At 45.1% G+C, this 16,267-nt stretch overlaps 1 protein-coding gene across 7 annotated transcripts in view; it reads left to right on the top strand.

The window, feature by feature from the left end:
- Positions 1–16,267, top strand: part of SLC39A13 (solute carrier family 39 member 13) — a 54,508-nt gene that overhangs the window by 24,889 nt on the left and 13,352 nt on the right. The window contains exons 3-6 of one of the 7 annotated variants that reach the window (XM_080592585.1): positions 7,752–8,753; positions 13,448–13,506; positions 14,913–15,212; positions 15,651–15,764. In XM_080592585.1, the coding sequence (XP_080448711.1) occupies positions 14,945–15,212; positions 15,651–15,764 (382 nt within the window). In that variant the 5' untranslated portion in view covers positions 7,752–8,753; positions 13,448–13,506; positions 14,913–14,944. Of the gene's footprint in view, positions 1–7,751; positions 8,754–9,205; positions 9,363–9,442; positions 9,679–9,725; positions 10,298–13,447; positions 13,507–14,912; positions 15,213–15,650; positions 15,765–16,267 lie in introns of those variants that run through there. The other 6 variants (XM_080592587.1, XM_080592590.1, XM_080592588.1 and 3 more) reach the window with 6 other exon arrangements.

Below are 16,267 nucleotides of genomic sequence, written 5' to 3' on the forward strand. Positions count from 1 at the left end.
AACACAGAAAACCATGTGTTTTCTGTCAGAGTCCCACAGCAAACCAAGTGGAAAACAAAGAGCTATAAATAACTCCTCCCAAACATGAAAGGTGACTAATCTGCTGCTTCCAATATCACCATCCAAAACCCCCAAGTTTTGCTTTGCCTTTACCTATATTTGTGCTAAAGCCACATTGTTGTGCGCTTTTCCAGACCACCTTTCTCCAGAGGTCCCCTCTCCGACCTCTTTCTCATGCTGTTTAATTTGTTTCTCTTTCAATCCTCAGTGCTTGCAAAAATGTCATGTTAATTAGCTGTCACCTCTCAATTGATTTTGTGGACAGGTAGATTTCATAAAAGAAAATAGAATTACAAATGCTAACTTTGGAGAAGAGTATGATCCACTGTTTGGGGTCTTGTTTGGAATCTAGGATACTGGGTTAATTTTCTGGCTCCTCAGCTCATGAATAGGTCACTTGCATTCTCTGTGTCTTTATTTTCCTTGTCGGTTATGGTGGTGGTGAGAATACATGTTCAGTGCCATTTTTGAAATAAAATACTGTGTCTAAAGAAGTGAACGTTTTGAGGTCTGTTGATAAAAAATGCAATATAAGCCCAAAATGCTACTATCACAAAGCAAAGAGTCAGTTGAAACTGTGCTGCAGAGCTTAAAATCCATACATGTCTGGGGAAAAAAAAAAAAAAAAAACATGGAAAGATTTCCTCCAGTTGTCACTGCTGTCACTCATCCTTTATCAGTTAGGGGACATGAATCACCCACTCCTTCTTGAATCTCCCCTACATTTAATGGAAATATAGTGCCAAAAGCAGTGTTGTCTTTACTAAGCATGTGCTGAAGATTCCCAAAGGAGGTTCAATGGACTATGACATTATAACCCAGTTCCATAACCTTCGTATTGTAGCGGTACAAAAGAATATTTACTCAATAGAACTGGGATGGATATGCTTGCAACGGTATGATAAATAAAGCACAGGATAAGAAATTTTATGAAGAGTTTAAAGTCTGGTTTTAGCTAACCATTTAGTAATGAATAAGTATTTTAATTTTGTGCTGTATTTTAGTGTGCTATGAGCCAAGCAATGACAGTCAGACTGAACAAAAGAGATGATTTAATTTGTTGTTAACAAAGAAATTTTTCACATGACTTAGGTCACACAGTTAAATTAAGTCACTAGCTGTATTTTTAAAATTTATCTTCTTTTTGTCTCCAGTAATTTCTTCTAGAGTTTCTGTCATTTTCCTGTTACATTTGATTTCAAGTTAGGTTACAAGATTTTTCTGGCACAGGTATCATTTCATCTTGAAGCTATTCTCACCATTGCTAAAACAACAATAGCAGCAATAACAATTTGGTAATGTGTTGAAAATCAATGTTGTGTCAAAAACATCATTTCATAATTCTGGAGTGGTTTGTTATTTTGAATTTATTACATATTTTGATAACCCTAGGGTGAGTCATAGTAGGGAAGACTGTCAGTTAATGAAGAACTGAAATCTTTATTGCTTTTCCACATTTTCTTTTTGACTACAGCTTTGTCTTTTTTGTTGGCTAGTTGTAAAATAAGAATTTGGAAAAGAATAGCAGAGGAACAGTATTCCACTGAAAGAGATTACAACTTTAGCTCTTTTCATCTGTGATTTTTCCTAGATTTTTTAAAGTGATGTCACAGTTTTAAATTGAATTTATGCAAAAGATCTATAGGTGTTTTTCTTGATAAATTTACTTAGGCAGTAAAAGTCTGGAAGTTTTCCCTACATACTTTAGCAATCCTATAGGGAGTCTATGCATTAGTTTAAAGTAGGGAAGTTATACCCCACTGGGGTATGGAAATATGAGTCCAAAAAGCATTTATCTGCACATAAAAATGTTATATGTTTATGACTTTATATGCAGAAAATGCTGAAGTTTTTGGGTGGCTTGATAATAATCTCTTTCTTTCCTTGTCCTTTGCCAGGCCTCTCAGACTTCCTCTTCGACATAACTTAGCCCTGTTCTCTGCGTATTCTGAATATTTCATTTTTCTGTAACTTCTTCTCTCTGGCCATCAATGACTCCCTGACTATAGCCATGGCTCCCCCTGCCTCTTTCTGCTCTCGCCTACGTTCTTCTTGTTTCTACGTTGTCGAATGCTTTCCAAATCCTAGCCCATGCTTCCCTTTATACATAACCTCTCAAAACAGTTCATTAGGAGTCCAGTTACAGTATTGTAAAGGCAAACCACACTTCATCTCCATCTATAAGCTTAGGAATAAAGCCTGTTGTAACTAAGCACCCTAACAAAACATTTTTGCAGTGCAAGTAAGTCCTCTGTGTGGGAGGCCAGCTTTTCTAATGTGCAGTGTATCATCTGAAAAATTCCCTTGGGGCTCTGACCCTGTAGGCAAATGTCTTAGACACTGGTTCCAAGCGGCTTTTCACAGTGAACTGTCCAGACAGTGTCTGCTCAGCAAGGCTGTCTTTGAGCAGGCCAATGCAGGACAGCATCAAATCTTGCTTCACCCAGAGCACCAGCACAGGAGGAGCTAGAACAAAAATCAGTGGCTCCATTTTGACACAAGCAGGAAACAATGAGAGGGAGGGGGCCTTGTTTCTTCAGCATAAATAACATTTTTGTGACTCCCATATCATGATTCAGCAGCTCTGATGTCAATTTACAGTAACAAAGGAGACAGGAGATGGTCTGTGTGGGAAGGAGTGTTGACAAAAGCATCTTGTACAACTTCCTCTGGGCTCCTCAGCTGTGTTATCAGGGGTGGGCAGCTGTGTAGGACAAGCCCAGCATTAGGGGAGCAAAGCCCCAGACTGCTGAGAAGAATGGCAATAGCAAGAAATGAGGGAGGTTGATAAGCTTTCAAAGCTTTCACACTCAGAATCTGTGATCTTCGTGGGGCCACTGGCTCTGCCAGCCAGCAGATGAATTTGCTCAGCGTATGTAAACGCTTGTGCTGGAAAAGCTGTGCTGTTTACTGTCCAGAGCATACCCCACTTCTGATGGTGCAAGATCTGTGAAGCTCAAACATAAAGGATGAAAATAAAAATATTGTGGTTCATTAAAACATCTTTAGATCCTTGCAATATTAATATGGGGATCTCTTTCTTTATCCAGATTTTTTGGTTTTGCCAGTTCTATGTTTTCAAATATTTCAAGCTGCCCTAAGATGAAGATAGAAAGCTTATGAAGGAAAGAGAAACTGAGGTTCCACAGCGGCTCTCAGTGCGCCAAGAGTTATGGCTTCTGAGAACACAAAACAAAAGATAAAATACAAAACACGTAGTGTGTGAAGTTGTGAGAAAAAAAGAAAATTGGCAGTACTGTATCACAACTTCCCTCAGCTATCTTTTCTCTACCTGATACTATTGTATCTGATACTGTCCACAGCAAACTACATTAAGATCAGCTTTCTAGACCTCATCTTTGAGGCATGGTTGACTCCTCATTGTCTCCTCCTAAGACTTACTTCGAATCCATCCCTACATAGCCCTTCTTGCCCCAGGCTACTTGGTTCCTTATTCTAATAATTCCTCTTGAGATCTCTGCTAAATTTACTTTTCCGTGCAACATTTCATCACTGACCCATAGCACCAGGAAAACATTGCTCTGTATTGGATTGCTTACGGTGGATGTTGCATATAAGTTGCTGTATTTAAACACTACTTCAAGCTTCTCCGATGACTGTGTGACAATGAATGCCAGCTGAGCTTCAGTGACAATTCTCTTTGCTGTTCTTGTTCTGAATCCTACTCCATAATAATGTCTGCTACTATTTCAGTCTTGCCTGTGGCACTCCCACTATTGCACCAGTCCTGGGCTTCTTTGCCAGCTGGAGAAGAAAAAAAAAAAAAAAAGGGCTTCCCCCACCTACTTTCAGGTACCTCGGATGAACTTTGCTATCAGTGGCACCTAGTTTACTGCCAGCTTTATACAGCCTCTGCCGCTATAGACAAACAGAAATGGAAAAACCCTGATCTTAAAGTTTTCTTCCGCCTTTGAGAATGTATTCCATAATGCAGCATGTCAAATTCAAACATAGCAAGAGATGTTCTCCTTGATCTTCTTAGAGAACTGTTTGCACCAGCCTACTGTGAGGTTTTGTATTGTACCCAAAGGGAGACTGTGTAAATTCACCAAAAGTCTGGAAGAAAACTGTAAACCACTGTCTGTAAACCACTGTATAGTTGCGGGCTCCTCATAGGAAGAAAACTGGAGTGGACAAGAATACTTGGACTTAGAATTTGAGTGGTGAATACTAATAATGGATCCTCCTGCATTTAAAAAGTTGGATAATTTAATTCTGGCTCTGCTGGCTTGAGGTGGGTATTATCCAGAATCACACCATTTCTGCTTTGGGGTTCCTTTTGCACTCCATGCATCTTTTCATTATAGGCCCCTGATATTTAACCTGTTCTGCATGCCATGTCTTAGAATGTAAGCACAAATCTTATAACCCTGACAAACAATTGCTACACCATTTAAAGGGTATGTAACACTGTCCACTCTGGAGCTGGCAGCACTCAGGGTGAGTGACAGCATAGGTCTCACTACTTGCAATAGCTGAGAGTGTGAATCTTGGCACTGGAATTCAAAATATGGACCTCACTAGGGAGGGATGTCCATCTCACTCTATGCAGAGGATGAAAGTGTGAATCTTGGTTATGTAGTATTTGTATATCTGAAACACTGATACTGAAACACCTACACAGGGCTCCAGCCTCTCCTCTGTCAGCTGAAGGACAGGAACCATGGTTGGGACTGTACCCTGTATTCACGAAGAACATGTGTTACATTGCAGAAATCAGGGTGCAGTGATTTTCATTACTGAACATTGAAGAACATAAGAAACCCCTCCTCTTGGTCAGAACCCAGCATTAACTACTTCTAGACATAAGATAAAGACTGTGTAACACACACATGCTGATACCCTGCTTGGCAGGGTGATATTGCAGCCTTATTAATAAAGTCTGAAGCCTTAGTGAGGAACAACCTGTACTGGTCTTCTGCTGGAAGTCTAACTTCTGCTAGACTTCCAGCACTATTTGCCGTTCATTGCCATGTGCAAGATATCCCTTCCTTTTCTCGCCTACATTTGTTAATACTAGGTAGAGTACTGTTTCAGGATGAATCTCAGTGAACTTCCATAAATCCTCTTTGGTACATCTGCCACATTTCACTCATCTGGCTCTGGCTGTATCTTACCCAGAGCAGGCCCATCTTTTTCCTTCTTTCTCCAACACAACACTGAAGTCTGCCCAGGTTAACTAGCCCTCATCTGTCACTCCCTCTGTTCCTTACAAGCAATAGTAAACTGCAGTGGGTCAGATGGAGCTCCCAGCTGGAAGTTGTGCATCTGTACGTGGAAGCAGGCTTAAAGGAGTCACTCGGGCTAGTGGACAAACTTGTGGTGCACACAGAGTTAATATGCTGGCAGAAACACTGAGGTTTACATCTGAAAAACCAAACATAAAAATAATATGATGAGTAAGACTAAAATTCCCTGTTCTGAGCTTCCATGGGGCCAGGTCCCCTCCCCCCCCATTCAGGGCTCAGCAGTCACTTCTCCTTTTCTGCTGTGCCTTGCAGAAATGTGTCCTGGGATGAGTCAGAGCAGGACTTCCAGGCAGTAGCATTATTGCATTCGGCTCCCACCAAATAGCAGGCAAAAATGCCTGCTGCTGGGACCTCAGGGCCTCACAGGTCCTTCCACACACTCAAAGGGCTCTCCCTTTGAATCACTTGTTACCTCTTGATACTGCTTTTTTTTTTTTTTCTGACTCAGAGGACTGTTGAAAACATGAGGTTGGAAAGGATCTCTGGAGGTCTCTTAGTCCAGTGTCCCACGCAAAGCAGGGCTAGCTTCACATTTACATCAGGTTGCTCAAGGTCATGTCCAGCTGAACTTTGAAAATCTTCAAGAGACACCACAGCAACCCTGGCCACCTCTTCCAGTGCCTGACCACCCTTAACTGGAAGAACTTTAAAAAATCTTCCTGCCCTATCCAGATTCACAGTCTCTCCCTGTCTCTCTGCTTGCCCATGCCCCATCTCTCAGCACTTAACACCTAGTCTTATACATATGTTCCCATCGGATATTTTACGCGCTCTCTCCAGAGGTTTTGCTGAGGCTCTGGTACCTTCCCTTTGCACTATCAGGACACCATTCAGGTTCCACCCTTTTTTTCAAAAGGGAACTTCTGACTGAACAACAGGAAAAAAATGTTTAAAATGTCCTGGGTACAGAGTGCAGAGAGTGCTATTAGGTGTGAGGAAGTGTCAATTTGGTAAGGCACTCCAGTCCCTTTATTAGCAAGTTTTATGGTGGAAGTTCAGGGGCTAAAATGTCTTCCTAGGAGAGACAACTGTTCCCCCAGCACCTCCTGAGAGTCCTCTCCTTAACCAAGAGCAGATGTTTGCGACATCTCCGTGAGACCCGCAGGGCCTTACTCCCACTGATGCTGGGCCTGGCTAAAGGAAATTCTCCCACAGCCCCAGAGCGCTGGAGGAGGCTGAGCACCTTCCCTGGGCTGGGGCTGCTCGAGGATGAGGCTTACAACATCTCCTCTTTGTCATCAGAGGGGACTGGTGGTACAGGCACATCGGCCTTGGTCCCAAGCCCGGACGGTGCACAAAGCCTGCTCTGAGCAGTGAATTGCAATGGCAGTGCTAGGTTGCTAGCAAGCGTTCGCCGTATGATGCCATGGGACTCCCCGCTGCCTCAGGAGATTTTCTGAAGGCCACTTGTATTATCACCCTCGGGTTTAATTTCTTGTGCCCGTAGCTCTGTAAGAGATCTGATACAATCTACCGCTTTGTATCTTCTTCTCTGCCCTGATGCTGGTGAAATTCCTTCTTTCCCCACCGAAAGATGCTTTAACTCTAACCCTAAAAGGGAAACAGGAAGTTGGTGCGGGCCCAACCATCTCATTTTGAAGGCAGGCGGCACCTCCATGCGGTGTCTCTGCAGAATTACAGCTTTAACAGTATTTCCTCTTTTCCCAACATGGTATCGAGCTGCTTCCGAGCAATTTCGAGCCGCCAAACTCCAGAAATCTCAAGAACCAACTAGACGTGTGAGAATAACTGATTTTCCATTTTTTATTTTATATTTATTCCACGAATTTTTCATCCTGAGTGCTCCAACCTGATTTTTTTCAGATTGGTGAGCCAACCAATAAAGTATCTTTTTGATTGAATTAAACTTGTTCTTGACCCAAAACACTAATTCTAGCATTTATTTCTGGTTGTGCAATAACATGTCAAGCAGTTGCATTTTAGTTAAGACTTTGTGAATCAAATTGTTTGCAGCATTGCCCATTAATTCACTAATATGTATCAGTAACTGTTTTTTTTTTTTTCAGTAAATAAAAATATTTCCCAATATATGGATCAAGCTCTGCTGATATCTCTTCACTTTTGTGGATACGCAACATGCCAGCCTTTGGGGACCCTGCACAATGTGCACCCTATGCCTCTGTCCTCACAAACTATAGTGGCTTTCTTTTTTCTTTTTTCTTTTTTTCTGGAAAACTGCTTTATTTCCACCAATACAGTGCCCCACTCCAGCAAGAAAGTCACAAGGGACCACAAACCTCCTAAGCAAGGGTAAATGCTGGAAACACCCACATAAAGGTGTTAGAGAGGCAAAAACATCAGTTACAAGTCAAAAAGGAGGAGAAGGAGAAGTGGATTTATGTTGGCTGGTTTTGTTAGTCTGCAATTACAAGTGACCTGATTTTTTTTTTTTCTCCTCAGCTAAAAACATCATTTAGTAAAGAACAGAGAAACCTAGAAGTCACTTTTGGAGAAATCAGGCTGAAGAGGTGCCATGGCTCAAGGGAGGCAAGAGAAGGTCCCTGCGCTCTGCTCCAGTTGCCTCGTCGCTGTTTTAACAGAATCCATCTTTACGTTTTTACACCTTTACTTTTGGACCCAGCCTGCTGGACTATGACTGAGCCACACTGATCTCCAGACTGTTGCTGAAAATTCACCACAGCTAAGAATTCAGCCACCCACTGGGAAAAAGCTCCATTTGATGCAGTGTGGTACAGCTGCCACTTGATGGCATAAGGTACTGAGTGCACGTTTCATCCGGAATTCTCCCTGTTTGGCTTGCAGTAGGGTACAAATTAAAACTCAATGCCTTGGAGTGAAATCCTGCACCACTGAAGTCAAAAGCAAACCCATTTACTTCACTGAGCCCGGGATACCGCTCTTGATTCCGACAGTCCCAGGTGCTCAGCGTGGCTTGGTTTACCCGAGGAAGTGCCTGCCTGTTTTAACTGTGATAATCACAGACACGATCTGCCAGCACACGGAACTGCGCCACTGGGGACTGATGACAGTTATTCAGGCAATAGGAAGGCGGCCGTGGAACACAGGAACGATAAAACTTACAACTTCGGGAGCAAAACTTGCTTTCAGAATTCAGCTCCCAACATAAACTTTCTGCTTCTGACTGAGAAAGATGAAACTTTTCTTAAACCGCCTTCGCAGTGCGTCCGTGTCGGATTGTATTCCCATTACATGGCTGCAGAAAGAGCGGCCCAGCCAGCGCAGGCTACTGATGGCTGACTGAATTCCAAACTCCTGCTCCGCGGCGTGACATTGGCGTGATGTAATGAGACCGGGGTGAGACTGCAGACAGGAGGAACGTCAGCATCAGCGGCGTCTCCTAGGGGAACGGGGTTTGTTCTGGAAATTGGAGTGGGAAGAGTTCTGTGTCGCAGGGGAAATGGTAAGAGATGGAACCGAAAGGTACGTTAGTATATTTTGGAAAGTGTATTGGAAACTATAGCTCTGAGCTAGTTCAGCTTGTATAAAAGTAAATCTTTGTTCTCTGCTGACCTAGTTTTTTGAGCACATGAAGTTTCTGCAAACCTCGGTAAGAACCGTGGATACTCTTCACCATTAACAGTCAGGGTTACATTGTCAGAGCTCAGGTGTCACCCAAGCGCCATCAGGAAGGCTGTAACACATCCACCTGCTACAGAAACCTGTGTAGCGGCAGGTACTTTCAAAAGTTACTTCATCTTTTTAAAAACTTGCGGAGGGCGAGTCCTACGGAGGGCTGCCACGCTTTTACCCGTGACAACAGGGGACTCACAGCCCCCCTAGATCCCCCCAGGCCCCTCCTCGGCAGACGGGTCCCCGCAGGAAGCGGGCCCGACGCCGGCCCCCCGGTGGCGGAGGCCGGAAGCGAGCGCGGCGCTGGCGGCGGCGCCGGGTCCGCGGCTGGTGCCGAGGAGGCCGGGACCGACGTGGCCGGCCGGGGGAGGCGGGGACTGGGGGCGGCCGGGCGGGGCAGGCGGGCGCCGTGCTGCGGCTGGATGGCAGCGGCGGCACGGGGCGCGGCGGCGGCGCACGGTAAGGGCGGGAGGCGCTGAGGGGGCCGGCGGGGGGACGGGGTTGGAGCGGGGCCGGAGGTTTGGCGGCGGGCGGGGGGGTCCGCGCCGCCATTTCGCGGAGCCTCGCTGCGCCGGGCCCGCTGAGGGGACGGGGCGCGGAAAGTTTGCGAAGTAACTCCGGCCGCCTCGCCGCTCGGCCCCCGCGGGGAGCTGCGGCGGAGCCGGGCCCGGGGGCAGCCCCAGCCGGCTGCCAGCTTTTCCTCCCGGCGAGCCGGCGGCGGGTGGGATGGGGACGGAGTCGGTGCTTCAGCTGGCTGCCGTGCCTGCGGGAGGAGGTGAGGGCAGAGCTGTGCCGGGTGCCCCATCTGCCTGCCCCGCCGTACCCCGCCGTGCTTAACCCCGCGAGCCTCCGGCTGCACACGCTGCGATGTGCCCGGTCTGCAGAAATGAGAGGCTCTGCGTGCAGTGATTCAGTAGGAGAGGAATGGGGAAGAGGGGAAGGGTCCCCGCAGAGCGGTGGGGTCGCTGCAGGCAGGCTGTGATTTGTGACAGAGAGGACGGCGTGCCCTGGGAGCCTGCAGGCCTGCTGTGCCTCCGCCGGGGTCAGGGCTTCCAGGAGGAATTCAGAGCTCTCCACGGGGCTAATGGAGGGAGGCGGCTTGTGGAGAATTTTTTTGGCTGAAAATAATGCTTCCTCCCTGGAAAATAACTTTTTTTTTTTTTTTCCATGCAATACTCTTTTGCAACTCTTAAGGCCAAGCAACTGGCTTCCAGGGAAAACAGTTGTTTATAACAGTTGTAATAAAGATCTTTTTTTTCCTTCTCTCGACAACATCTGAAATGTCATTGTGTGGCAGCGAGCAATTGTGCTGAGACAGAGCTGAAGCTGTGTGGTCTGAAAAGGCAAAGCGTCCAGGAAGGGAGGCGGTGGGTCCCTGCAGGAATCTTTGTCGTGTAAATATTTTATTTTCTGTTTTCCAGTAGGTTTTTACCTTGGCATTTTGAGTTTTGACTGTTTTCTCAGGCACTGCCTGCCACAGACCAGCTCAGTGAGGTAGCGGAGGCTGTGGGAGTCTCCCAGGAGGAGGGCATGTGCTCTTCTCAGTTAGCGTTCAGTCTCCCCCTTCTTCCCACTAAGGAGTGTGTAAATGGCAGATTTTCATGTTTGTTCTTCCTGAGCTGGGAAGACCTAGCTGTTACTTCAGTTCAGAATCCCAGTCAGAGCAGACCTGACTTGAATGCTCTGCTCTGGGACCTGCTGGTGGTACTGGTGAACAGGTTCTGCTCCTGGCATGGCCAGGAGGTGTGATACCAAAGGACGTCTTTGTCAAAACCGATGAGTAAATGATGCAGTGGTGATTTTTCTCTTATGCATGTTCTTAAAAATATATACCTTTCTTGAGAAAAAACACATCTCTTATAAACGTGGTTATGCTTCTGCCTCATAGTGGCAGTGGATCTCTCTGAGAACATGCAACTGCTTTCTTTAGAAATTTCTCTATAGGGTTCCTAAAACAGATGCTGATGTCCAAAATTAGGGGTAGGTAAAGACATCTTCCATCCTCTTAAACTGTAGTGGCAGGGTATTATTTTCTCTCTTGAGCTTTTTTTATCCTAGGACTACATTCTGATTGCTCCCTTCCTTCCTCTTAAAAATTTGTCTCGGGAGTGGCCAGTTTTATTTCAGAGACTTGAAGTAAACTTAACATTTCATGAAGAGCATGTAGCAATGCGATAGAAAAGCAAAGGGGTTAAGGAATAAAACCTGCATTTTTTTAGAGCAAGTGGTTATGGTATATTGTGAAGAAGCATATGCAGGAATGTGTTCTAAATAATTAGCTGAGCACAAAAATCAGTGCATGTATGTCCTGGATGATGCACCGAGTTCCTCATAGATGTTCTATTTACATCAGGAATTCATTGCCTGAGATTTGCGGATGTTCTTGAGCTACAAGGTAATGATGGTCAGCCAGCACGGGGTGAAGAAATGTACTGTTTTTCCCTGGTGTGATTAACAAGAGAAAAAAGATCTGTCAACCTCAGAAGGTTGACTGACACACAGCTGAGTTAGGGGAATTGGTTTTCTACCCCTTGTGACTCTTTATTGTTCACCACCATCTCTTTTTGGAGGACCCTGGTCCCTTTTGGTGCTGGGAAAAGGAAATGAAGCCAGATATGCAGCCTGTTTTCAGAGCCCTGGACATGTCCTTTGCCCTATGTGCTACTGCCTCTATCCAGGATTTTGGTCACTCAGAGACCCTTCCAGGTGTCCTTTGGGGAAGACATGGGCTATGAGTGGGGAGAACTAGATGGAAGAATTGGACCTGTTGCAGCAGTTATGATTTCTTTTCCAGAGCGGTTCCCAAAAGCTGTTAACTTTGTGGCAACCATGGCACAGACGGGGCCAGTTTATGCCACTTTCCATCATTGCCAAGCTGCAGGAGAGCAGTTGTTTTGCTATGTGTATTCCTCGCATCTTCACACACATATGGTAGTTGTATTAATCCTGATGTTTTTTGCTGGAATGGCTTCACTCCTCACAAATAAGCTGTTCTCAGTCATTTTCAAGGTCTAATCCAAGCATCAGCCCTGTGCCTGTTCACTTCAGTGGTGGAGATGAATGGGTACCTGGAGTGCTGTGAGGTGAAAATGTCCCTTGCTTCTGCTACTCAACCTTCTGTATTCTCTTGTGCTGATAGTAACGGGCAGCTGAAGAGCTGCCACTTTCAGTAGGGTCCTGCCAGTAGAGCAAGGGTCTGGGGCATAGGGCTGGGAGGGACTTCAAGACGGGATCTAGTCGTTGCAATGAAAAAGCATCTGGATACGGAGAGCTTACTCTTTTTTTTTTTTTCTGTTTCTGCATCATAGGTAACCTGTTCCAGTATATTACCATTTTGGCACTAATTAAACTAGTTTCTTCATATCCAAGTTGAATTGTGTTTACTACTTGAGCTGATTCCACAATGTGGAAGAGTTGAGTACTTTCCCCCTTGTGACTTCTGATGCATGCAGACTGTTCTGTTCCCTTCAATGTTATCTTTTCTAGACTAAACACACCCAGGTCCTTCAGTCTTTTCTTCCAGGTTGTACTTTCTAAACTCGTATTTTTGTTTCTGTCCACTGGAACGTCTCTTATTTTTACATCTGTTTTATAAAGTAAAGTGTGTGAGGTGGGTACAGTCTTATGGCCAAAGTTTCGTTTGTGGGGAGTAGAATGGAATCACTACCTCCGTGTCACACAAACAATGTAGCTGTTGGTATGTCCTGGGATGTCATTTCCCTGCTTAGTGGCGGGCTTGTGTTGCTGGCTCAGATTTATTTCTGAATCAATGTAATCGTGTATGCCTTTTTTTTTCCTCCTGGCACATTGGAGTTAGTATTTTGTCATATCCATTTGATTTTTTTTTCATTAGTCTGGCATTTTGTGCTCATCTTTGCTGAGATTGGTTTGACAGTATGTGGTAGGTAGGTCTAGGGTTCTCACAGCCAGATCATAACACTGCAATAAGATGCCACAAAAACCTGAGATGGCTTAAACTTGGGATGTTAAAGGATTTTTGTCTTTGTCCAGAAACAAGGGATGGGTTTTGTATGGGTCAATAGTTTACATTCCAATAGATGTTATCTTTCCACAAAAAGTTTTAGTGGTTCTTTTGCAGCCAGCCAAGCTAGCATCTTCAATGGTTCCTTCTTGCATCCTTCATACTCCTGATGTCTGTGGTTACTGTGCTTGGAGCTTGGTGTCCTCCTTCACAGGTTTTGTGGGACCCTGTTTTTTTACTGTTCTCCTTGGCTGCTCGCTGCAGCTGGGCCTTCCTCCAGCAGTGATCTAGTTCGGGGACCGAAACTGGAAGAGCCTCTGGGGATAAAAAGTCTCTGCTGATTTGTTCTGAACCCGCTCACTCATGGAGTCGGGTTTGAGCATGGGAAGGGGAGGCTGACTGAGTGGATGGGGAGACAAGGGTCAACGTTGTCCTTTTCCACTGCAGTGAGCCCTTAGATCAGTTCCAACACCCTGATTTTTTTTTCTTGACAATTTCAGGCCCCTTTCTGTTTGGCTGTTATTTAATACTTTGCTGTCTTTATCACTTTCTTATCTTATAGGTAAATGCAAACTGATCACTTAAATTCATCAAGAACCTTTCAGAGGATTGAAGTTACCGGTCAGTAACTTCTTCAGTCGCACCCGCCTTTTATTTTTTTCTTTTTGTGAAGGTAGATGAGGCATGATGCTTCTTGAGCCTTCTGTGGCCTTCCCATATTCCTGTAAATTTCAAAGATGCTTCAGATTACTGTAACTGGTTTCTTAAATGCTTTCAGGTGAATGCCGTTATTCCTCTCAATCTGCAGCTGCCTTGTGAACAATCCTTATGCCATTCTTTTCTAACCCACTGTGTTCTCCTGTTTTCAAATTAATTTTGCTTGCCACGTTTCACTCCTCCTTCTGGAAACTGAAGGAGGCATTTGTACTTCAGCCTTTGTGTCATTTGCTTTCCTTTCCTATTTGCCAGTGAGTGTGTAATTATCTTTATTTTCTGCTTCTAACATGCCCTTTTTCTCTCCAGTTCTCTTGCGACTGAAGAGTTCTTAGTAACAGCTGTGCTGCCTTTGACTAAGAGTCCATCTAACCCAGCAGACTTGTAGGAAGGAGTAAAAATAGAGCAAGTATATAAGATATTTTCCAACTACTCTTTCAATCTCCAGCTCCTTTAAAATAAGAGAATTTCCTGCATCTAACACGAGCTGTCTAACCATGAACAATCAGTAGATTTATTTTCCTACTGTCTAGTCTGTCTGTTGTTGAATTCATGTAAAATTTTGCATTTTTTTTGGAGAAATGCCGCCACGCAAGTTACCAGCTGGTGTCATGTTTGTTTTCATTTTGAAGCCGACCCTCACTGGCTTCACGTGATGGCTGTTAGTACTTACGTTTGTAGACACGGTGAATAATCTATCCCCGTTTATGCTGTTTACACCAATCATGACTTTATGGACCTCTGTTATGTTCCCTTTCCCACTTAGTTGCCTGTCTTGCATCCTGATTTGTTAGATGCTACTCCGTATCTTCAGTTGTCTTTTCTACCCAGTATTCCCACAACCACGTGTCTCTTGGGTTTTGTAATTCTGACATACCAATTTCATGACAAAAAGTACCAGAGAGGGCTCTTAGAGCAGCTCACTGAAAAGGCAAAGAGAAGACTGATCCTGGTAACGTCTCTGGCCAAGATCTTTTTCTGGAGCCTTGGGAAACTGAAGGGCAAGGACAAGGCTACCTGTGGGTCCTGGCCCTGGGGAGTCCTTGTCCAGCCCACTGGAGGGGAGATTCTGGAAGGAAGACTTGTTCGCAAGGTGTCTCATGCACAGTTTCACATATCTGATGATAAACAGTGTCCTTTAGTACTGTGTTGAAATCGGGGAGAATTTCAGATGCTTCCTTATGGGGGGAAGGGGGATACCCACCTGTAGTAAGATGCTGAGGGATGGATTGCGTGACCAAGGCCTTTTCTCCTGGGTGGTAGGAAAGAGCCTCCAGCATGCTCTCAGAACTGTTCTCCTCTATTCTTACCAGAGATCGGCCAGCCTGGCTGAGACCACTTAGCGATGACAAAACAAAAGCTTCTGCTTGATGGGACGTTCTCCTTGTTTCTGATCCTGGCCTGTGAAGCTCAACAGCTCCCGAGGAGTCATGCTGCTGCCAGTTCTGGCCCTCTGTGCGAGAAGGAAGCAGAGTCCTGGGGAAACCTGTTCAGCAGTGAGCGGCTGGATGCCTGGGTCTGTTCCCTCATCGGCTCGTTCATGGTGGGGCTGAGTGGGGTCTTCCCCTTGCTCGTGATCCCCTTTGAGACAGGAGCTGCTCTGCGGTCAGAAGGTAAGCCTGCTACCTGCGTTAGCCTTTCTGAAGGCAGAGGTCCTTGGTTGTGACTGTGATGAACAGGATCTTGTATCATCCCAGTGTCACAGCAATACTGTCCCCTAGAGCAGGCATTACGTTTGCAGTGCTTTAGGTCATACCTGTCGGTTTGATGGGGAATCCTCTAACAAATGCAAGTCCTGGAAGGAACTTGTACAGAATATCATTTATTGTACACCCTGGGGAGCTGCTTGGTCCAGGACTCTCCCACACACAGCTGTCCCAGCCTTGCAGTGCAAGGGCTTCTTTTTGCACTCCAGCTATTTCTTCCATGCTCTCTCCTTTGAAAGCTTGGTTTGCAGATGCTTCTAATTTAGGTCTGTTTGTGCAAAAGCTCAGCTGGAGATGTTTTGGCTTCAAGCTGAGTTATAATCAGGTTTTTGTTTCTTTTTTTAGCTGGGTCACGTCGTTTGAAGCAGTTGTTGAGCTTTGCAATTGGTGGACTACTGGGGAATGTGTTTCTGCACCTGCTTCCCGAAGCCTGGGCCTACACGTGCAGTGCAACAACAGGTACGAAAGCCTTATATGCATAGAAGCAGCTCATGCTGTGCCTACTGCTACATTTTTTGGGTCTGTTCCATCCCAAAAACACAAAACCAGCCAGACTGTGTCAGCCCTGGCCCAAAAACTGGTCCAGGCTGTTACTCTGCTTTGAACAATGTGTAAAAGCAAATGCTTAGGGGAAAGTATATGAAAAATAAAAACATGTAATAATTTCTCTTTATACTCCAAAGTTTTCAAGATCGGAAACTTCCTGAGATGAGCATGATTTCTTTGTTTAGTAACTTCTAACAGGTTTCTTGTCTATCGACTTTTCCTACCTTGCTTTGGGCTCTTGTAAACCTCTGATTTTCCTTTGCCCTTTCCCTAAGGAAAGGGAATGCTTCTTTAACCTGATGGAAAGTTATGAATCTGTGTGTGGTCGGGTACATGAACATGTCTGCTGTCTCAGGTGGGGGTTTCTGCCCTATCACGTGCATCTTGCCTGTAAATCTATCCCTATCACAACAGTG

This window comes from Anser brachyrhynchus (assembly GCF_964034855.1).
Source record: "Anser brachyrhynchus genome assembly, chromosome: 5".
In the NCBI taxonomy this organism is placed as follows: domain Eukaryota; kingdom Metazoa; phylum Chordata; class Aves; order Anseriformes; family Anatidae; genus Anser; species Anser brachyrhynchus.